This window comes from Ciconia boyciana, chromosome 24 (genome assembly GCF_034638445.1).
Source record: "Ciconia boyciana chromosome 24, ASM3463844v1, whole genome shotgun sequence".
Taxonomy (NCBI): domain Eukaryota; kingdom Metazoa; phylum Chordata; class Aves; order Ciconiiformes; family Ciconiidae; genus Ciconia; species Ciconia boyciana.
In genome coordinates this window covers 5,946,446-5,969,143 of record NC_132957.1, presented here as the reverse complement: position 1 = coordinate 5,969,143, position 22,698 = coordinate 5,946,446, and the positions used below count along the sequence as shown (strand labels likewise).

General features: G+C 58.4%; 2 protein-coding genes and 1 non-coding gene across 6 annotated transcripts; 1 reads left to right on the top strand and 2 right to left on the bottom strand.

Annotated features, from left to right (window-relative positions):
• Window positions 1-550: 550 nt before the first annotated feature.
• MED16 (mediator complex subunit 16) lies at window positions 551-12,147 on the bottom strand. 3 transcript variants are annotated; one of them, XM_072845096.1, is made up of 15 exons: window positions 12,001-12,147; window positions 11,345-11,553; window positions 10,822-10,929; window positions 10,435-10,604; window positions 9,092-9,523; window positions 8,071-8,176; window positions 7,221-7,376; window positions 6,654-6,865; window positions 6,172-6,378; window positions 5,534-5,744; window positions 5,190-5,323; window positions 4,591-4,783; window positions 4,121-4,337; window positions 3,632-3,715; window positions 551-2,513 (listed from the first exon to the last, which is right to left on the bottom strand). In XM_072845096.1, exons 2-15 carry the CDS (start codon window positions 11,478-11,480, stop codon window positions 2,387-2,389), a joined length of 2,493 nt encoding a protein of 830 aa, XP_072701197.1. In that variant the 5' UTR covers window positions 11,481-11,553; window positions 12,001-12,147; the 3' UTR covers window positions 551-2,386. The 3 variants fall into 3 exon arrangements, with proteins under 3 accessions (XP_072701197.1, XP_072701195.1, XP_072701194.1); XM_072845094.1 differs by lacking the exon at window positions 12,001-12,147 and adding an exon at window positions 11,652-11,994; XM_072845093.1 differs by lacking the exon at window positions 12,001-12,147 and having other exon boundaries at window positions 11,345-11,994.
• A 262-nt stretch (window positions 12,148-12,409) lies between these two features.
• LOC140643748 (U6 spliceosomal RNA) lies at window positions 12,410-12,516 on the top strand. Its single transcript, XR_012039640.1, has one exon. It is a non-coding gene; the product is annotated as a U6 spliceosomal RNA (small nuclear RNA).
• A 114-nt stretch (window positions 12,517-12,630) lies between these two features.
• Window positions 12,631-22,394, bottom strand: R3HDM4 (R3H domain containing 4). Of its 2 annotated transcripts, XM_072845098.1 has the most exons (8): window positions 22,256-22,394; window positions 18,508-18,662; window positions 18,254-18,372; window positions 17,109-17,232; window positions 16,503-16,588; window positions 15,105-15,190; window positions 14,679-14,734; window positions 13,740-13,983 (listed from the first exon to the last, which is right to left on the bottom strand). In XM_072845098.1, the coding sequence occupies exons 1-8, from the start codon at window positions 22,297-22,299 to the stop codon at window positions 13,880-13,882; spliced, it is 774 nt and encodes a 257-aa protein (XP_072701199.1). In that variant the 5' UTR covers window positions 22,300-22,394; the 3' UTR covers window positions 13,740-13,879. The 2 variants fall into 2 exon arrangements, with proteins under 2 accessions (XP_072701198.1, XP_072701199.1); XM_072845097.1 differs by lacking the exon at window positions 16,503-16,588 and having other exon boundaries at window positions 12,631-13,983.
• Window positions 22,395-22,698: the final 304 nt, after the last annotated feature.

Sequence of the window (22,698 nt, the reverse complement as noted above, 5' to 3'; positions counted from 1 at the left end):
ATCGCGGCAGGGCCGGCGCGGGACCTCGGCGCAGAGGAGCCCCTCGCCCTCCCGCAGACGGGGCTCCCCCAGCCCTCAGAGGGAGCAGGGCCACGGCGAAGGCAGAAAGGATCAGCAGCATCGCGGCAGGGAATCCTCAGACCCTTCCAGCATCCCCGACCTGGGAGCAGGGCAGAGCGGGACAAGGAGCGACGGACACACGGCAGGAGGGTGGTCCAGCCGTACAGGCAGAAGGCCTCATATCGGGGACGGAGGAGGAGAAAGCGGTCCCGGACGTTAAAAGCCACCTTCCATCCCTTGCTGCGCACGCAGCCGCAGTCCCTCGCTCGCGCGCCGGCCGAGCTCAGCCGGCGCCTCGGGAGCTGCTCCCGGCCTGGGGCTCCATCTCGGGTGGAGGCAAAGGGGGGACGCGAGCATCCATCTTCCCGCAGAGCGGCCGCTCGGTCCCACCTCTGTGCAAAGAGCAGCAGCAACCACACGTGAAATAACCCCAACCCCGTTCTCTGAGAAAAAGATTAACGAGGACCAGGGTTGATTACAGTTTTACTTACGGGGAGAAGAGCCTTAGCAAGAAGTTGTACTTTCCTAATTAGCCATTTGATTTTCCTTAATTACCAGCAGAATAGCAAGGCAGAGACCAGCTCCATACAGCAAAACACTAAGCAGAGCTGAGAGACAAGCTCTTTGCCATCAGCTCAATTTTTCACTAATAAATGAAAATGCAGTTCCAGAGGGAAAGGAATACATAAAAATTGGCTTGTTCTCTCCCTTAAATGGTCTCTGGGGACACCCCAAAGTTGTCTGGCTGGGCAGGAATTTGGCCAAGCCACAAATCTGCTCCGAGCATCTCCACTGCGCTCTGTCAAACCACACAGATGTTTAGGTCCGATTCTGGAAAGGTGCTGAGCACCCTCAGCCTGGTTCGATCTCAGCAGAAGCACAGGGCAGGTCTTCCTCAGCAGCTCCCCACGAGCAGGCAGCTGCCTGCTCCAGCCCAGCTCCCGTGGGCAGCTCCTTCCCCACTCGGGCTTCCGACAGCTCCCGGGCAAACCCGGAGCAAGCGCCCCGAGGAGCTTCTGCCGTCTGGAAGTCCCAAGGCTGTGCCGTGCAGTAAGCCAGCGACACCCCGACTCGCTGGGAGGGCGGGAGGCTTGAGGGCTCTCCTCCTGCAATTAAAAACCCACCCCGAGAAGCAAAGGACCTTAGAGAGCAGAGCGAGCACAGGCCAATAGCCCGGGTCAGCCATCTGAAGGGCCAGGGCTACTAGATTCAGCAGATGCAACAACGTTGGCACCGTCAGCTGGCAATTTCTAGCAAACGAGTGCCCGGTGAAGGTGTAGCTGAGCACTGTCAAAGGGCAAGAGGCTGATGCGATTTTCGCCTGACCTTGGGAGCGGTACGGAGCTGGACACCAGGAACGCTCTTCCTCAAACATGCTGAAGTGTCTGGCTTTGTCTGAAGCTGGACACTTACAATAATGCTAATGACCTGATGTTTTTTCCTCTTGTGTCCGTAATAACCTCACAGAAGCCTGAAAACATTAATTTCCCCTTCCAATTTTGCAAATGATGGCAGCTCCTTTCCTAGCAGACATGCAATTATAACAGGGCTTTCCTGCTTCTCTTCTGTTCGTGCATCAACCGTCCCGACCAAAGTCACACGAAAGATGGCTGAAGTTTTGAAAACAAACCCAACATTCTGTACAAAATCAAGGGCACTTTTATTTACAAAAGAGCTGCCGGTTCAGTGAGAGCCAAACAGAGGGGTTTGCTCCAGGCAGCAACGCTCTCCTGTTCCTGCTCCTCCGGAGGGGGAAGAAATTGCTCCGTTAAAACACAGATAGGTACGACGGTGAAGTCCCCCATCAGAGCGGCAAGTTTACTCAAAGGATGGAGAAGTGCAGGCAAACAGGGCAGCCTGCAGCAAAGGATGAACATCAGGTACCAGCTATGTGCTCCTCTTTCGCTGGGGACTCTGTCTGTCCACCCCCAGCCACCACCCCTCACCGCTCTCTGCCCACGCAAGGGCTTACGCCCGGGCCCAGCCGCTCTGCCTGCCCAGCCCAGGGACGCCAACGCAGCAGGGCTCTCTCCTCCCAGGCCCTCGGCCCCTCGGCACTGACAGGGGAACCTCTGGCATTCCCTTCTGGCTCTTCCCTGTAGAAGAGGAAGAGCTCCCTCCCCCCTCTTTTACGGCAGAAAGATCAATGCAAGAAAAGCAGCAGCGCTGCTGGTCAGCTGCTTGGCACCGTCTCGCCAGGCAGCCTCAGGACGATGCTTTCCGAGAGCTCAGGAGAAGAGCTGCCGTTCCTCTGTCCCTAACGCCTCCCAGGAAGGAAGCTCCGAGCAGCTCTTCGCTGCTCCCTCCGTGCCCCGCCGAAGCGCACTCAGGAGTAGCTGAGGGGCATCCTCCTCCACAGCCCCCCACACAAGCAGTTTTTGATCCAGCGCTGCTCCCACTGCTTGACCGCAGTGACTTTGTTTGGCGATTTCAGCATCGTAACACAGCCACACCTGGAAAGAAACAGAGGGGTGCAGCCAGGCCCGGGAGACACAGAGGCCCAGGAAAAAAGCCAGCCCTGCTGGGGCGTCTGTACGGACCACGCAGGGAGCAAGGGATCTGAGGAGGAAACCAGCTTTTGTCATTTGCAGGTGATGTTTGTGAGCACTAAAAACCGGCTGAAACCGTGCGAGCAATTATCTTAAATGAGGAGAGGTTATCTTGGAACAGAAGGCTGTCTTCAGGACAACAGCCCCCAGCTGCTATTTATACATGAAACAGCAGACAGTCATCTTGTAAAAATGATCTGCTACAGAGACTTTCTATTAAAACCAATAATTAAAGCTAATTCAATGACATGATTAGACGGATGTTTGCTCCCTGCACCATTATTTTGAAATCTTTTGTGAGGGTGAAGAGGACAGCACAAAAGGACTTAAAATGCAAACCTAGTTTGAAAGATGACCCAAAACTGGCACCATGGATACTGTGATTACTTCCTCTCACCAGCTCCTCTCCAAGAACACAGGTAGTTTTATTTAAAGACCAGACCTGCAAAACAAGCTGGGGATCTCTCATCACTAGTAAAGACTCTTACAGGCCAAATTCTGGTCTCCATTCACCTGCACAGCCTGACTGCTCTCAGATTTTCCTGTTAAAGCAATATCATATTTATTCCATGACGCACAACTCAGCCCTTAGATGAAATGTAGTTCAGTCACTGGCAATGACGAACGTAGTTAATTCTCACAGAGCGGGGGTTACTTTGCGCCGGGCAAAGTAATAATATTTTCTAATCTAACAGCCATACTGCAATGCTACAGCAGCAGCTATCTCGAGTCAGAGATGCTGCTCTTCAACAAGCATTTTAAGGATCTCAGTCTTCCAGGTTAGGGATGCCTTAAATACAACCACAAGTGCTTTCTTCCAAAGCAAGGGGTAGTGCCATATACCAAAAGCCTTATTATAGAAGCAGCGTTTCCTCCTGCAGACACAATTAACATAAGATGTTACTGGGATACCAGCTAGGATGGTAAACAGAGACTAAAAGAGCTTTTGAATGACAAAAGAACAGTTCGAGTTTCTGCCAAGACCTCCTCTGCACTAAAGGGATTACGCTCGCATCGCTTACCTGGTACAGGATTTGCATTCCTCTGTTGGGTATGCTCCTAAATGGAGCCGCCTCAGATGATCAATTTTGGGCTGTCCAGGCGCCCTGGGTAGGAAGAAGAATGGGAACTTTTCTAGAATATCACTTTCTAAAAGCTGTTTCCAGGACGTGAGCTGCATTTCAGTGGCGAACGTGACACAGGCTTTGACTACCTAGTCCACCAAGTGCCGTGGGATTCAAGGCCGTGCTGACATGAACCTAATCACAAACCAGCATTTTTTTCCCCCCTCCATTTGCCATCTCTTTTCCATACTTTAAATCCCCAGCCCACTGCAAGTTAAGACATGAATTCAAGCAGAGAGGATAAACTGCTCTTGGGTCACACCAGCGAGTGGACAAGCCAAAGGACACGGGCGTCCCAAACCCACTGACCTCTCAGAGCTGCAGGGACCCCAGGCCTCCCGACACCCTCTTCTCACCACACCACCTATTCGTTTCAGGTCTCTCTACCTGACAAAGGCATCAAACTGGGAAGAGACAGTGTGACCGACGAGCCCAGGAGCTTTCCCAAACTGCAGGCGGACAAGCTGTTTGTTCTGCAGCTTGCTGATAATGCCATCGTTGATGGGCAACCAATCAATATTGGGAATGAGCAACTGGCTGGGCAGGAGGCAACATTCATCTATCAGGGTATCATCTGGCTCCGTTATGTGATTTTCCTCACGACCTGCATGGAAAATGAAGCCGCGAGAGAGAACCAGCGTGATCTTTAAGTTTCTCATTTAGAGATCGAGAGAACTGCGTGCAGTTTCCTCCCCCATCCGCCAACACAGCACAGAAAACAATAAACTTGGCAGCTGTACTTGCCCTTTCTAAACACTACAGACCCACTCAGAAATTACTCCCCGCTATTATTCCTTTCACGCACAATTCACATTAAGGAAGGATTCTTTTGTTCAGGGAAACTGGCAAACACTTACAGCACAGCCAGAGTTTAGTTAGGAGCCTGAAGAGGAGGGACATGCTGTCCTGGGTGTCAGAGGTTGCTGTGTAGACGGGGAGGCAGCTTGGCTTCAACAGTCCCCAAATACGGATCACCACCATCAGCTCCCTAAACATGCCCAAGGACGCTCCGTCTCGCAGAAAGCTGTGTCCCGGCCGCACAGGGGAGCCCTGCAGAGGGGAAAAACGCTGAGATTGGGACTTACACGCAGCCTGCTGGAACCACTGCTCTGTTTCGAGACAACTCCTTTTTCCAAGCAGTACACAGCCTGTGGAACTCGCTGCCAGAGGATGCCGTGAAGGTCAGAGGCGCACAGAGGTTCATAAAAGCTTTAAACAAGTCAGGCAGCTACCGAGCCTGCTTCTCGGAATGCAGCTGCCAGTCGCTACATCACTGACTCCCGGATGGGCACAGAAAGGACCACTTTGTATTTCTGCCGTTTCTTACACTCTTCTCCCAAGCGCCTGTTTTGAGCGGAACACCGGGGTTGTGTGTGACTTGGCTAAAGCTACCCAAACACTGCACACAGATTTGTTTTGCTCCTCTTGGTCTGTTGGCAGGACCCTGGGCTCTCACCTGGTTAGGAAGGCTGGCCAGCAGATAGAGCACAAAATCTCCCACCCACTGGATGAGCTGCTGCAGGGACTGCAACGTGGTCATCTCCAGGACAAACTCTTCTGTCTTCAAGTTAATCATCACCTTGTCAATGTCTGAAACAGAAGCAAGACATCTCCTGGCTCAGGAAGAAGATGGATCCAAACTTCACCCCCATCCCTGCGGTGCCAAGAGAGGTCACCCTCCTCTTCCACAAACCCAGGGAGTTACTATGAGACCGTGACACTTTATATCAAACCTAAGAGGGGAACGATCCGATACAAAACACTCAGAACGCAGCACCTGATGTTATGAGCCATCACTACCTATATCTGTGATCTTGGAGCAGATCTCAGTGAGTCGGTCCCCGGGACTCTTGTCTGGGGTGTTCAGGAAGTGTGGGCGTAGCAGTGATTTCAAGGTGCAGCTAATGGCGATCAGGAACAGCTTCGCATGGTAGTCACACACACGGGCTATCGTGCTGGAGGAGAGCTTGCAGAGAGATGCCTTCATGGCAACGATGCGCGTGGAGAGGACCTGATTGACAGAGAGACACCAGGAACAATACAGAAGTAAAGGCAGAATTAGAATAAACTCATTAAAGCAAGCTGCTTTATTCTCTACTCTCCATTTCTGCTACAAGAATGACATGAATAGTGAATACTGTTCTGTGCATGTACAAGCAGTGCTACTGTTCCCAGAATCTCTGCCAAAAATAGATGTTACCATCTCACCAGAAGTTTTCAACAGGTAGAGACCCACTAACGTTAGCAAAAATGAACACGGCTTAAATGGAGGTTCTTCACACCTCAAATACTGCTCGAGCGGAGTATTTGGGGACAGCACAGCCAGGTAGTTAGAGCCGTCTGTCTTCCGAGCACTGGCAATTACTAGTTTTGAGCCCTCAGAGCCCTCCACGTGCCCACCCTCTGCAGGAAGCCAGGGAGCTTCTGTTCCCGCTGACCTGCTGCAGGGCTGCATTCTGGCGCATATACTCTTCATGCAGCTTCTCCACCAGGTTCTGGACCATGTTGGGCTGGACGTGGAGCAGGATGTCCCACCAGTCGTAGCCAGTCACCATGCAATACTCCAACAGGAACAGCAAGTGACGGAGGGACATGTTCATGTCCAGCACGTGGCCCATGGAGGGGGAGATACGAAGCATGCTCAGCTGAAGGGAGGAGGTAAAGGAAAATCCCCATCAAGAACTGGATTGAAACCATTCCACAAAGCCACCGCACAACACACGGACAACTGCAGCTCATCCCTGACCCAAACATACAACTCCTGCGGTAACGGGATACATCCCTTCTTGTTTAACATGGATCACACAGCTGGAAGTAACATTCCCAGAACTTTTCTGAATAATCCATTGCCACTTAGAGAGATAAAGAGAGAGCCTGGATGAGAAGAACTAACACACCCCCCCATAACAGAACACAATACCTTCCCATGACTGTCAATGCCAGCCAAGGCCAGAGACGTCCAGGAGAGCTGCATGGCTTTGAAGTGAACCAGGGGACCAGCAGTTCGCTGCCTTTTGATAGTCTGCTCGTCCACTGGGCGCTGGGAGGAAGAGCCATAGAAGACAGCCATCATTTGCAAGGACAGGCGATGAACAATGTGGACGCTGCCATCGTGAAAAGCCAAAGCCAGACCTGGGGAGAGAAGACAACCAAGGCTGAGCAAATGACTCCTCTGGGTATAACCCAGACCTCGCCCAGAGAAGCGGCCGCCACTGAAAGCCCATGTGGCAACAACACAGTGCCCAAAAGCCTGGGGCTCACAGGCACGTTCATATCTTGAGGCCACGTCCGCGTTTCACAGAGATACGCCTCTTTCCATGGAAATTAAATGGGACGGCTAGGAAGATACCATGTCTTTGAAAGTTTTCCTATCAGCATTTCTTATGGTTTGTTCCACATTCTCACTTTTGGCTATAGTTCAGAAGACAAAGGTAAAATTTCAGGCAAAAGCTATGTATTTTGGAGAAAGACAATAGAGACTCCTTACCCAATCCAGGGAAGAATTTGGTGTCATTCGCCACCTTCAGATCAGTATTGGTCAGGGAGATTGGCAACTTCGGCAGAGCCACAGCCGAAACCCGATCCAAGTCATTGGTGGCAGAAAGAATCCGCCATTTCAGTATCATGGGTTGCTTGTCTCCAACTTTGAAAAATAAGTAAATACGTGAGACATCTCTCCCCAAAGAGATCAGAAAATGCTGCCGCCCCCCTCTCCCCTGCCGAGTTCTGCCCACACTCCCCAACTAAATGGGATTACAGATCAAGCACTGACTATTTGCTCACTCTACCAGACCAGTATATTTCTCTCATATTTCTGTGGGGTTTTTTCTGATCTCGGTAATTGTACAAACAATAACTTGCTTTGCTAAATCTTTTTTGATGGAAGGCTCTGCTGGTGGTGATTAAAAAAATCCTTATATACAAGAATCCTTTATATTTCACTGGAACAAACTGCATAGATTTCATTTTGTTATCTCTGAAATCGGGTGGAAACACCATGCAGACTGGATAGCTTGATTAAACTAGCTTTGCTGCACGACCTTTCTCCTTTAGAAGGTTTGGCTCACTCGCTTCTCAGCAGGAGGAATGGTTGCACAACATAACACAGAAAATGTCTTTTATTGAGTGAAAGTAACAATTAAACCACTTCCTGGAAACCAGCAATTTGTTGCCTAAGATGCAAACAGATGGAATAGAGCATGTGACTGAGAACACCTGAAAAATAAATACGGGGTTCTGGATAATCCCACATATGCGATAATGGATTTGAGAACCTGTCTTGCATTTTCACTTAGACCACGCTCCTGTTTTTAAGAGTATCCGGTGCAGAAACTCACCCACAGGGGAGATTTGCTGAAAGATATTATTGACTGGCAAGCCCTCTTTCCGCAGAGACCAGCACTCCACGATGCTGCTGTTTTGGTTGGAAGCACAAAGCAACACCTGCAAAACAGAAACCCATACTGCAACCACACGCACAAACTTTACAACAGGGGAAGACACTATCCCGTCGCATCTTCTGCCCCTCCCTCTCCCCCTGATTTTGACGCTCCTTCTCCTAATTCGTTTATATTCCACCAGCAAAAAGCAGAGGATTGTATCAGCAATATGAAGTCCCTAGTTCCAGCTAGAAGGAAAGAGAGGCAGAACTCTGCCGTGTGTTATCACGGCCTGTGTCGCTCCACATCACAAATGATCTCATCTCTCACAAGCCCGTGACCCGCTGATGTCACTCACACATATTGTAAACTAAACGTAAAGGAAAGGGCAGGAACTGAACTGACTTTGAAGCCAGAGCAGACACTGTGTTCTCCAACAAGGCACTCCGTCCTAACCAGAGGAGAGAGAAGAGAGGTTGGGCTTCATCGAATCACACAGCTTTCCAGAATTGTTTTATCAATCCCCTGGCAAACACAGTTAAGCTACTAATTTAAGTCACGCAGCAAGAGCTCTAAGTGTTCTGGAGAGGTCTCTGCTTTGAAGCTGAGACCTAAAGATGAAAGTCTTCACATCCCAGAACCTCCCGGACAGCCCGGCAGAGCTCCCCTAACAACCAGTGCCAGATGTGCAAAATAAACAAAGCAAAGCATAATCAGGCTAACGAAGGACGGGGCTTTTCAGGCTGCTTTCCCATGAACTGGAGGGCTCACCCTTACACCCCCAGACCTTTTAAGTGCAGCCTGCTTGACGGCGAAGCTGAACTAGCAGCACTTCCAGAAACAGCAACTAGAAACGCAAAGGGCATTGCAGGACATGATCGTTCACCTCCAGAGCCATGCGGAGAAGACAAAGGTGGAGCAAACAGCTATTTCCTTGCTATTCATTTAACTCCTACTTGCTTTAACAGCAGATGCTCACCTGTTCTGACATGTCCCGAGCAAGGAATTTCAGGTGAGTGATTGCTGGGTATTTGTCTTTGCGGGCAGGGTCTGTGGTGCAGCGCATGAAGAGGGAAGGCAGGATTTCGGTGTCTATTTTGCATTTCTCATTCACCACGCTGACGCAGACTTTGTAGAACTGGACAGGGGAGGTGCTGCTGCCATCTGATGTGGCCACCACGATGTTCCCCCCACCAGTGAAGGCAACATCTGCCAAGGCAACGCGACAGCGGAGGCGACACAGGCTCTCTGTGGATGTCAGCACCTGCCCGTTGGGCTTGAGGAGAGAGACCGTCACCAGCCCACTGATGGTCACAGCGATCCAGCCCTCCATGGGCTTCCCACCAAACAGCGTCAGCGACGGAGAGAACTTGACCCTGGAAAACTTCTCACCAAAGTTCGATGCTCCAGACTGTGAATGAAGATCAACAACACAAAGACATTGGCACCCGATACCCGCAGCACGCTCACGACTGCGGAGCTCTCCTCGTTAAGTCGCTGCAGCGCGGTCTGCAGAGCTGAACAGAGTCAGACGAGGGCACCGAGCTCACAGACCGAACTCTGCTACGTGACCCTGGAGAGGCCTCTTTGCCCCCGCGCCAGAGCAGTTCGAGCTGCGCAGGCGGCAGCAGAACACACCAGCCCGTCAGCGAAGCTCTCAGAGCACCCCAGACACAGAGCTCCAACCCCACTTATGTGGGCCGAACCTGGAAGACCGACACCCCCTCTCCCTTTCCGTGGCCAAATCCAGCTCCGACACCAACCCGCTGCGCAACCCTTTACGTCCCTGTGCCTCGGGTTCTCCAGCACTAAAGAGAGGGAGACTTCTCTCTGTCAGACACCGTAAGAGTTAATGTTTAAGAAAACTGTAAGTAGGTAACTTCTACTTGGCAGACTTGCTCTTTTTGAGTCTGACAGAATTAGACATGTTTCTAAACAAGCAGCTTATCTCCATACACATATGGCTCCCATTCCCAAATCCCTGGATCAGACCTCAGGACCTCAAACTCGTTTCTTCTGAACTACTACTGGTAGGCAAAGAAATGCATTTATCTCCATTTTACAGGCAAGGAAATTGAAGCACCAGACTAAGGAAGACGCATTTAAAGCGCCAAGAGAAACAAGGCATCCAATCCCTGCTGAAATTCAGGGGGAACTAGGAATCTGACTTTTCTTTTTGACCAGAAAAATTCCCCTACTCGACTTGCCCAAGGCCATGGAGAAAGCCCAGAGCAGAGGGACCCAGACAGGGGTTTCCCACGCCCTTTGCTAACGACTCAAGCCAGCCTTCCCGACCGGATCCCCTGCAGAGCTGGGACAAACCTTTTCCACATGCAGAGCCAGCTTCACGCCATTGTGCAGCCAGGACAGGGCCACAACCGGGTCCCCTTCCACCATACTGCCCACGGTGTTCTCCCAGCTGTTGGCCAAGTGATCGGTCATGCTCCAGCACTTGATGTGGCCATCCGCGTCTGCCGAGAGCAGCCTGGAGCCTGCGACAACGGCGCCTCGTAAGAACCAGGGGTGCAGCCAAAAAAATCAACTGAGAAATCAAACCACCCCAAGTGCAGTTCGAATGGAGACGGACAATTCATGGCTGCAAAGCAACAGACAAACTCCCTCTCCACGACAAATCGTATACCATCGTTTTAGGAAGCGCACGCACAGGAATGGCGGGACGTGGGGATAAGAGAGGGGATCCAAGCTCACCTGACTGATCCCACTCCAAACAAGTGATGATTTCAGCATGGCCAGAGTTAACGGAATAGACGTCCCACGGATGCTCAGTGTCGATGATGTGGACCATATGAGTGAGATCTACAGGAAAAGAGAAGTGAATCACTGTCCCTCCTTACCAGCTACCCAGCTGGCATCGCTAAACCCACAGAGCCTCAGCTGATGCAGGGGAAGACATAAAATATTTTCCATCAAGCAATTTTGGGAAGGACAACAACCGAGCTTGGCAACGCAGGCGAGGTACCAGAGACCAACGCAGAGCTTGCCTTGCTTTAGCAGAGCGAGAACCACTCCCCAGCAAACAAAACACCCGTTAAACCGAAGGAAGGCAAGGAAAAGAGCACAAGTTTCTCGTGCCGATTAGCGGAGGTGAGAGATGTTAGGGTCCAAGCAGAGCACAGGCCACCTGGCCCAGCGGTTCCTGATGGCAGGACTGGCCTGAACGCGTTGCGAGTTTCCAGGAGATGTTACCCAGCCTTCCACAAGCACGCCGTACCTTTTTCCTCCTCATTTTTGAGGTCTGTGGTGAAAGCGATGAGGTTGCGGCAGGACCACGCGCACACTAAGGGAATGGAAGGACAGTGGTTGCTTTTCGGCTTTTTCTCCCACTCGCAGACGTACGCCAAGTCCATTGCGCCACTGGCAAAGCCCGGGGCTCCGCTGGCCCTGGGACCCCGCAGAGAGGGAAAAGGCGCTCACTCCTCCCTGGAAGCAAGAACAGCCAATTCCACGGGTCACAGGCCGCAGGCAGAGGCCCGGGTACACCGGCTCCCCCAGCGAGACCCGCCCAGGCCCCGCCGCACCTCAACCCCCGGCACCGGGCGGGGAAAGGGCATCACCCCCCGGCTCCCCAGGGGCAAGCGGGGACCCCAGCCCCCGGGGGGGGTGTGTGTGGCGGGCGCGCGGTCCTCCCGGGACACGTGTGGGGACAAGCCCCGCACCGGGAGAAGCCCCGGCGGGGGCGGGAGCGCGGCCTGCCCCTCGCGGCGGGGAGAAGCGGGGAAGCCGGGCCTGCCGCAGGGGTGAGGCGGGGGGAGGCCCCGCCGGGGGGAGCAGAGGGGGGCTGCCCGCCGGGGTACCGGCCCCACAGCGGGTGGCGGAGCGGGGGACAGGCCCGGCCCCTCACGGGGCGGCGGGAGCGGCCCCACTCACCGGCCCGCGCCGCCTCCCGCCGCGCACGAGGACCCCGCCCCGCCCCTGCGGGCTGCCCTCCGCGCGCCTGCGCCCCTGCGCCCCGCGCGCTCAGGCACCGCTGCGGACACCCCGGGTCGGAGGCCCTCGGCGCTGGAGGGCGGTGCCGGTCCGTGGCCGTCGTTTGCATGGATGCCTACCCAGAACCCACCGGGGCAGCGGCAGCAAAGATAACCTGCGGATTTGGGAGATTTTTTTTTGTGAAGCCGAAGCGAAGCGAGTGCTCGAGGGGTGGGGGCTTTTGGGGGGGGGGGCGAATGAGTGGCTCAAAACGGATTTACCCGCACGAGAGAGAGAGCGAGCAGTCACCCTATCCGAACTATGTCTGCTTTCTGGAGCGTTAAATACCGCCGAGGGGGCCCCTGAATTCGTGCTCGCTTCGGCAGCACATATACTAAAATTGGAACGATACAGAGAAGATTAGCATGGCCCCTGCGCAAGGATGACACGCAAATTCGTGAAGCGTTCCATATTTTTTTTCGGGACCCGCCCGTCAGCGGCCGGTGACCAAGGAGCCCCCCCCACCCCCGCCGAGACCCCCATCCCCGCCCGGCCCCCCCCCCCTCCCCACGCAGAGACACAGCCGCAGCGTGGGAGCACCGTGGTTTTATTGTTCCTGAACACCACCCGAGTCACACAAGCAAACGGGGCGCAAGGACGTGCCAGGGGCTCCCCCCTGCCCCGGGGGTCCCCTCGCATAATGGCGGTCGGTGTCTTCATGGCTGGCAGGGAGCCCAGAGCCAAAGCACCCAGCAAAGACCCCCAGCAGCAACAGGCAGAGGCGCGGTCCTGGGCGGGGTCCCCCCCACGCAGCCCCCACAGCAGCAGGGGCCAGGCCAGAGTGACAGACCCCTGCGAGCAGCCCGAGACACGGGGCGACCCACAAAGTGCCCTGTCTGCCCCACAGCAGCCGTGGGCAAGCAGCAAGAGCACAGGGGCCAGGCTGCCAGGCTGCGCTCCTCCAGCACGCACACACACACATATATATACACACACACACATTAAAAAACACAGGCTATATTACATTTAAAAACAGCCCGGCGCCCTGCAGCGCAGGCAGGTCCACGTGCCGCAGGCTGGTGTACGAGGTAGGGGACAGCCGAAACACCAGCGGGTCAAGAGCACCCGGGAGCTCGGAGGGGACAGTGGCTCCTGCCCCCGGGTCGCTCCCCACACCGCACCCTGCCCCACGGGGCTGAGCCCCCTACGACGTGCCTCGTCCTGGGCGCAGAGCTGTGGGTGCTGGACAAAGCGCTGCTGCCCCAGGAACGCAACAGCCCTGAGGCTCTTCCGCTGGCTCAGCGTTTGCTCAGCAGCTGCGAGGAGCTGTTTCACCACAGAACAACGTGGACCGAAATCACCCCACGAGCGTCAGTGCCAGAGGTGGGTTTGGCCCAGCCCGATTATTTTTAAAAGCACCTGGGCTATAAATAGACACACAAACAGTTCCTGGGAGAGCAGCTCCAGCCGGGAAGCAGCGCTGCAACCTGGGGAACAGGGCAAGCACGACAGATAGGCACCCGCTTCGCCCACACCTCACGCCTGGAGCGTGGCGATATCTGGCAGGGCCACGCTGCCTGCGGCCAGGAAAGCGTGGCTCCACGAGCCGTCCGGGCGCAGCCGTGAGCCCCCGGCTCTGCACCGTCAAGCATCTGCTCTTGGAGGAGGGGAAGGGACGAGCCCCGCAAGGAGGGCGCTGGTCTGCACCGCACCCCGCTTCGGCAAGGGGAGAGGCGGGCAGCAGGCCGGGCCCGAGGGGACAGCGGGGCTGGGAGAGGCCAGGAGCAGATGAAGGAAGCCTTGAGCACACCGAGCGAGGGGCAGGGCGTCCCTCGGGGTATCAGCTCATCTGCCCCAGGTAGTCTGAGAGCAGGAGCTCGGGGGGCAGGAAGACACGGTGTCTGTTGCTCACTTTCATTTGACGTTTCCCTTCGATGTCCGAACCTGGGGGCGAGAGGGAGCAGTTAGCGCACCACTGACCCCCCGCGGGTCCCAAACACGGCCTCCCCAGCCCAGCAACCTCCCCTCTATGGCAAGCACAGGTTCCCCTGTGCTCTGCAAAGAAGGCAACTGCGTCCCCCTCATCCCCAGCCCCCTGCACGCATCCCTGCCAGCACCACGGGCTCCACTTCACATCGTTAGCGCTTCTCATGCTGTTTTCCACAAGCAGCTGCTAATGAAACGCTCAGCAGCAAAGACTCCTCCGCAGGGACAGGGCCCGGTGCCTCTCCTCCCCTGCCTTGGCAACAAGACCTTCTAGGGAAACCCACGGCAGGGTGTGGGCACAGCCGCTCGCTGCGGGAGGAGGCAGCAGCCTCTTGCCTTGGGCCATCCAAACCCAGGAACAAGAGGAGAAATGGCAGCACTGCTGTGAACAGGACATCCCCAGGCAGAGCCGGGCCTGGCCATCACCCTGGCTGCTGGGCTTCAGCCCCTGGCGGTGGCTGATGTTGCCCACCCACCGCTAGTGCTGGCGAAGCGGCGTGGCCATGGCTGAGGCTCCCGAGGGAGAGCAGGGTTATCTGTGAGCTGCAGCGCAAGGTGGGGCCAGGAGGAGGAGGGGAGGAAGAGGCTGAGCTGGAGAGGAGAGATAGCGACGAAGACAAGGGAAAAAACAAAAACAAACATGAGGCTCTTACTGGCAGAGATGAGGTCCATGTACTGGCAGAGCGCGTGGAGCAGGAGTCGCTCGAAGCTGGGGGAGATGGGGAACAGGCTCAGAGCCGACGCATCTCAGACCAGCACCTCCCGAGTGCCACGGTTCCTCCCACGGACCCACGGATCAGAGACAGGGAGTGCAAAGTGCCACAAGCCCCTGTGCAGGGATCCCCCAGCGCATCCCTCCCTTGGGGACAGGCCAGGCGAGTGTCCCCAGCCTGGGGGGCTGGCCGAGCCTGGCCGAGCGGAGGCAGCTCCGGGGCACAGGGAACCCGGGTGGAGCAGCCTGCGTGCGTGGCAGCTGGCTCAGGCCGCGGTGAGCTGGGAACCCCGGCATGGCTCGGGACCCCGGCCCCCGCTCTGCGGGGAGCAGCGACACCTGCAGAGCCCGAGGCGGGGGGAAATACCTGTTGTCCATCAGCGCTGTGTAGACGGAGTGAGGGGTGACGGAGAAGAAGGCCAGCAGCTCCTCCTCCATGCCCTCCAGCGTCCCCTGCAAGGAGAAGCAGGGGCCGTCAGCAAGAGAGGGCAGCAGTGGCCGGACCCTGCTCAGACCCTGCAGCAACAGGCGAGAGCAAGGAGCCGGGTGAAGGGAGCCGGCGCTCGCCGGGTGTACCCCAACGCCGGCAAAGCCACCTGCCCCCATACAGCTCTGCACCCCTCGCAGCACCCACGTTTTGCCTTTGAGGAGCCGCAGCCAGGGCCAGGCAGAGCCACAGGCACTTTGTGACCACAACCGCCCTCCCCTGCCACGTCCGCACAGCCCCAGCACAACAGGGCCTCCGACTCCCGAGGAATTACTGCCAGCAGCTCCAAGGCAAGTCATCTGGATGCAAGACGCCAGGAAGGCACAAGGAAAGGAGACAACTCCCCTCTCCAGCCCCTGTGGCGGGGAAGAATCCGTCCCCTGCCAACTCCATACTTTGTGTGCCAAGGGCTGGCATTGTCCCTCATGTTCGGAGCGGCGGCAGCCAGGAAAGCCTCGTGCCTTGCATCTCCTTTTCTCCCAACAGGCAAAGATCAGCTCGATGCGGCTCTCCGGAGCACCATGACCCCAGAGACAAGCAGCAGAAGCCAGTCTCATTTGAGAACAAATTGAGCAGAAGCCAGCGGGCAGGAGGAGCCGAGGCTGTTTTTAGATACTCTAATTAGAGCAAGGAAAACAAACAGAGCAGGAAAACAGCACCATTGAGAAGAGGGAGCAGGAGCCAGGCACCCCCAGGGCCCAGGAGAGCAAGTGTCTGGGCAGGCAGCGCAGCGCAGGGGCTGCGCGTGCCAGCTCGGCTCCCTGAGCCAGGCGCCACGAGGCCACGCTTGCCTCTCCATCCAGGCTTAATTGTCTGCTCAGCGGTTTATGCAGTTTGACCCCTTTCAAAATGCATCTGAGTTTTTCCAAATAGCCTTGTGTGGACCATTCTGAAGACCCCAAAGGCTCCACTGCTGCCCCTGTGGGCAAACGCGCTGGATTTCCCCTGTCACCTGCTGCTTGTCGAGCAGAGACTGGGAAACGACCACATAAAAGTGTCCTGTAACTACCAGAAAAATCTGAACTGAGCCAGGAAAACCCATCTGCACAGGGAGCTGAATGTCTCTGCAATCAGCCACCACTGCAGCGGTCATACAAGAACTGGAGCACATTCCCCAGGAGCTCATCTAAAATTCGGCACTCGTCTGGCTCGGTGACCACGCGCGAGGTCGGGGGACAGCCCTCGGGACATGGCTCCGGACGAAGCTGCACGTGGGGTGCTGGCAGCCAGAGCCCGGCCTGCCCCAGCCCCGCCGCCCTCCGGTAGCCCCCGGCTCACCATGGGGATCCTGCCCCGCTTCAGGGTGGAGCGCAGGCGGCGGCTGATGCGCTGGAAGCACTCCTTGGGCGTGTAGGCAGGGTGCTCTGGAGCCGGCGGAGAGAAGACAGAAAGGACTCGGACATGGCTCACATCCCCAGCGCCCACGGGACGGCTCTGGCCGCAGCCGCACGGCATCACCTCTTGGAAGGAGCCCAAGGTCCCCCTAACCGCCCCAGAGGACCCCAGCTGGCCACCTCCTTTGTTCATCGATCTGCACAAAGCCACCCCCAGAGCAGCAACACCCTCCCCAGCAAAGGAGCATTTGGAGGGCGCTGAAATTTGGGGGTTTGCAATCAGGGGACGGCTGCTGCGCCCATCGCCCCAGCCGCTCCCGACTCCCACGAACCCTCCTGGGTCCCTGGGGGGGGGGGGGCTGCTGGGCATAACCCCCCCCCCCCCCCCCCGCTGCAGCACCCGAGGGGTCAGCTCAGTCGTCCCCCGGCCCCGCCACGAGCGGATGGCGCAGGGAGCGGGATGCAGCCCGCAGGGAAGAGCGCCCTTCCCAAAACGCACGTGAGGGAGGAAAGGGAGAGGCTCTCCCCACCCAGCGTCCCCTCCCAGCACCTTTCCACTTGTCTTCGTTCTTGATGGGCAGCTTCCTCTTGTGCTTCTTCCTGGCCTCCTCCTCCAGGTAGAGCAGGACTCGCTCTTGCTCTTCCCCTGATCGGTTCATGAAGTCGTTCCAGATCTGACAACACAAACCACCGGGCCCCACTGCAGAGGTCTCCAGGGGGCACGTGGCGGTGCACGGCCACCCTCAGAGCCCCACTTGGCACCCCGCGAGCCTCCTCCCCTACCAGGGACAGCCCAGGCAGAGCAGGAACGGCAGCTCGGGGAGGGGAACGAACGGGGCTGGGCAGAGCTCCGCAGCTGCGACGCTGCCCCAGCCAGCACAGAGGCAGACCACGGCGGACACAAGCTCCAGCAACAACGACCATTCTCCCTCTCTCTCCAGCTTATAACAACTGCTTTGGGAGGAGATGCAGATTTAACACTCAGAGCCAACACACAAAGGTGGTTTTTTAACAGTTACTGGGAGTCCAAGTGCTGACACAACAGCCCATCCATGCAATCCAGCCTCAAACCCAGGTCTACATCAGACTTCCTGAGCCTGGCTTGACAGAGAAGAGCTCTGCAGAGCCAAGAGCATGCACACAGACCGTGCAGGTCGCTCTGCAGCCAAAGCCCTGAGCATCGAACAGGAGAGAAGCCAAGTTTCAAAACACCCGTTTACAGAGCCGGAATCGCAACACCGGCTGGGCAACGTGAAGCAAGAGAGGGGTTTGGCAAGGGGCCTGTTTCAGAGGAAGCGCTGCAGCTCACCCAGCGTTAGTCGCTCCGCAGGTACGACGCTGGGGCACTCAGCAGCGCTCCGGGCACTGCTGGGGCAGCACCAGCCTCCACTAAGCCGGCCTGGCCAGGCTCTGAGCAGGACCCAGCCCTTGCACTGCTGGTCCTGCTCAAGTCCTGCTCAGGTCCCGGGACCTGATCTCCCCCTGGCACATACGGTGGCAGCCGGGCTCCGGGTGCACGGACGCCGGGTCCGACCGTGACACCAGGCAGGAGCTAGGGCAGAGCAGCTCCGGCGGGGAGGCAGAGGGCTCCTCGGGTCAGAGGAATGAGGTACGGACACCACGTACTGCCACAACCCCACACGCCGTGCCAGGGCCTCCCCAGCGAGCCCTGAGCAGGCGGGTGGCTGCACCTACCTCCACATAGGTCTCGTTGTTACAGGCCTCGGTGAAGATGCTCGGGGTGGCAGAGTGGGCGAGCTCTCCCTCGTCGCTCCCGCATTCATCTCGCTCCAGAAGCGTCATCAGGTAGCGAGCTAGGAGGAAAGAGCAAAGCCCCTGAGAGGGGAGGCAGCGCCCTCAGAGAGGCCCTGCACCCCCAGCACCCCCCTGCTCGCCACGCAGCCTGGGAAGAGTCCACGCTGGGAAGAGACCCTGCCCCGGATCCTTACTGTTCTCCAGCCTCTGCAGGCTCTTGCGCCCCTTGGCCCTGGGGATGAGGTCCGAGTTGCGGATGGCCTTGTTGATATAATACTGCTTTCGCTTGGAGGGGGAGAACCTCTTGGACGGGGAGTCCTCCAGCGGGGGCAGGCAGTCCTCGATCCTCCTGCAGGGACACACGGCAGAAGGGACTGAGCCCACCCGAGACCCCCATGGCCTGGGGCGGCTACAGCAGCGCGAGGACAGGGAGCTGCACGGGGAGAGCCCACGACGGGGAAGGCAGAGCATCAGCCATCAGCGTCAGTGCAATAAGCACCGCATCCTCCTCCACAGGGCCCTGTACGCCTCCGGTCACAGCTAACAGCCTCACGGCACGCTACGCTGCCGAACCACGGCTTGCTCCAAGGATTTGGTCTGTTTAAAGCAGCTGTGCATTAGCAGCTAGACGTTCTGGGTAATTAACTCCACCAGCATGCAAGGCAAGATGAAGAGATTCATTTCCGCGGAGGCAGAGGCTGGGGAGGGACCCCGAGGTGCAGCGGGTGTCTGGGTGCATGGGGCACCTCGCATTCGCCATCACCCAGCCAGAGCGTGCCGCTGGAGCCGTCGGTGCCGTCCTGCCACACGGCCGCCGCAGCAATCGGCAACGGGCCCTATCATCTGATTATCGAAGGCAGCGGTAACGCCCGCCCTGGTCGTACCCTTACTGGCTGGGCTGGCTCTTCCCTCTAGACCGTTACGCTGCTGCGGCTGCTCCCCACCACCACCCCGGAGCCGGGCGCTCCCCTGCCCCACCAAGGGCTGGTTTCACTGGTTCTCCATCCTGCGGGGACGCGGCTGGCGGGCGGCACCACCAGCTGCTGTGCGGCACGAGCCGGCGGGGCCTGGAGCAGACGCCGGCCGCCCCAGCACCTCCCAGAGCGGGCACCAGGCAGCAAGCCTGCTGGCCCCAGCAGCAGGAGCCTTCGCTGCCATAAAGCTACAGCCCCCGGGAGAAAGACTGCACCGCTCCCAGGTACTCTCAAAGGTGTTTGGCTCCTGTCAATAACAGTTCTATGGTCAGGGCATTACTTAGACATACGTACAGTTTTGGAACGACCATAAAACTCAGAGGATTTCGTGTGAAAATCAAGCCAAGTGATGAGCGAGAAGCTCACCGGGCATTTAATGCAATCGCTTTTGTTCCAAAGTTCACTAGAACCCCGCCAAAGACAGGAAGTTTCACTATATTTTCACTTGTTCTTTGCCCACTTGCTAAGGTCTCCGCATTGCAGCTTCCTCTCCGGTTTGTGTGGATTTCCTTTAGCGCAGCAGAGGGTGGGCGAGAAACCAACCCCACCAAAACAAACCACCCCCACGTGCCCGTACAGGCAGGGCTGGAAGGGGAGCTGCACCACTGCAGCAAGGAGCAGTGACGCTGACCGCTGTCCCCCCGCCATGGCAGCACCACGGTCTTGCCCCTTCCGCCGGGCCGTGCCCACACCAGGCACGGCTCTCCCCAGCGTGTCCCCACTGCGTCCCCTCCTTTCCAGCACCCTGGGGCTCGGAGGAGACCCGGCACCGCAATCAGGCGCTGGCACAGCCATCCTCAGCAGCCGGGGCAGAGAGGGCTGTGCCACCCGATTACAGCCCAGCAGCCCGGGAAGGCAGCCAGCTGCTTACCCACGCCAAGGCCTTGATTTTTTTCTTTTTTCCCCTCTTCCCCTGGACAGGGGCAGGGACGGGGCCTCTGCTGCTGCGGGGGGGAAAACCCCACCTCTCCCCACTCCAGCTGGAGAGAAAACAGCCGCAGAGGTGGCCCTGGAAGAAATAAAAGAAATGCACGTAACCCCGGCGATGACTAACAGATGGGCGGGGAGCTGTAACCCAAGCTCGACACAGAGAGTGACCAGCGCTTGCGGATCAAGTTTTGATACAAAGGTGGTTAAAAAAAATAATAGAGGGAGTCACCTTACCACCGGCCCCAGTTTGGAGCTTTGAGTACGCAGAGCTCAGCAGCTGCGAGCCTGGCACTACCAGGAGCCGTCACGGCTCACCGGCATGGCCCCAGGACGGCTGCGCCACTGAAAAAGCCCTTCAAAGAAAAGGAGTCTAAAGCAACAGGCAGAAAATATTTCCTGAGCCCTAACTCAGGGCAGCGGGACAACAGAGAGGGCTCATCCTCCAGCCTCTGCTGGAGGGGGGAAAAAAGATGTTAAAAAGAGCTGTGCAAGTGTCACCAAGGTGGGAGCACCCCCAGGGACGCCCCAGCCCAGCCCTCCCCTGACCCGCACCGGGGCTTGGGCCTCGGGACAGGCGCAGCCCCAGCTCCTTGGCAGCAGAAAGGGCTGCTGAGCCACACGCACCTCTTGCTCCCCAAACCCTGCAGGGCCATTTGCAGCAGCGCCGAGGCTGCCCGGCGTGTGCTTGCGGGCCTGGCACCCTGCCTCGGCACCCTGCGCTGCCACGTCTGCCGTTTGGCACCGCTGCCTCTGCCCGCCGGCGCTCGGCAGAGCTGCAGGATTCATTTCCAAGCCGGGAGACTCACAGGTGACAGTGACCTTAGGCCTGCGCCAGCAGAGCTGGGCTTTACAGGGTCAGGTGCCCAGCCAGGAGCGAGCAGCCGGTCTCGGACGAGCTCCACTTTCAGTCCTTTATCGGTAACTTCAGCGTCGGGATCCCTTCCCGTGCAAGCCGCAGCCGGGCTGCCGCGGCCGCTGTCACCCCGAGGGAGCAGGGTCCCAGCAGAGCTCAGTCCCCGGGGACCGGAGCAAACACCGACCCCATGGAGACGAGCTCCGCAACTCTGGGGCCACAGCACAGAAGGTTTAGCTGCTTCTTCCCCACTTCTCATTTCCAGGCAAGAAACAAGAAGCCCCTTGTTCCCGGTCAGGAGACTTTTAACCAGTTCCTGTTATTTATCGTTTAGCAAGCGGGACACGGCACCGACGCTCAAAGCAAAGCCTCCGCTGCCAGACGGCACCGCTGCATCCGTGGAGAGAAAGCCCCGCCGGGCAGAGCCGCCCCGCAGGCTCCCGGCTCCGCGGCCCGGCTCCGGGCAGCCCCGTCCCGAGCCCCCCACTGCCGCAGGCTGGGAGCAGCGGGCTCGGGCTCGGCTCGCAGGGCCAGCGGCCCCCGGCCCCGGCCCCGTCAGGGCTCCCCGCCGGGGGACGCAGCGGCCCCGGCCCCGTCAGGGCTCCCCGCCGGGGGACGCAGCGGCCCCGGCCCGCCCTGGCAGGCGGGCCCAGCGGGACGCCCGCCGGGACCGGGTCCCCCGAGGGACCGAGGCCCGGCTCCCCCACGGCACGTCGCCTCTCCGCTGCCGGTGTCCCCAGAGAGCACCCATGACCTTCGGCGGGGTAAACGCTAATTAGCCCATTAGCCTAATCACGGCCTCCTGCCTCTGACACAGCCACGTCCCGGTCCAGGCGCGTTCCTGCGCCAGGTCGACGGGGCAAAAGCTCTCACGGGGCATCGCGGCCCGGGGCACGGCGGCCGCCCCCTCCCGCTGCTCCCCCCAGCCCCACCGCGGCCCTTCAGGGGTCCCCTCCGGAGAAGCGGAGCCCGCGGACAGGCGCTGCTCGGAGACGGCGGGGCGAACCGGCGGGTGCTGGGGGCGGGAGGGGAAGCGGGGACGGAAGCGGGGACGGAGCCGAGGCCGCAGCCGGGCCCCGGGCGGCCCCTCGCAGCCCCACGGCGGGGCCTGACAGGCCCACAGCCGCCCCACGGGCAGGCCCCAGCCGCCCCACGGCCCGCCCGGCCCCGGGGCCCCGCACTCACGGGTAGGGCTCCTCAGGGCCCGCGCCGCCCCGCAGCACCACCATGGCCGCTCGGCCCGGCCCGGCCCAGGCGGCGGCACCGGGGCCTCTGCGTCCCCGCAGGAAGTAGCGTCAGGGGGGCGGTGCCGCAGGGAGCACCGCCCCGGGGCGCCGCGAGGGGCGTGGCAGGGTCACGGGGGGGGGGGGTGCGGGGGAGAGCCCTTAGAACCGGGGATCGGCGGCTGCTGGAGCCGCGGCCCCTTTAAATCCCCTCGCATCGCCTCCGCCGCCGCGGGGCTCTTAAAGGGGCCGCGCCCTGCACGGCGGCGCTCCCCCGCCCGGCCGCGGGGCGGCGCTGCGGCTGCGCTCCCGGTCGGCCCCGCCGCGCGCGACATTTGCATGCGGCGGCGGGGACGGGCCAATGGAGAGGCGGGGCGGGGCGCGGCGGGGGAGGCGGGCCAATGG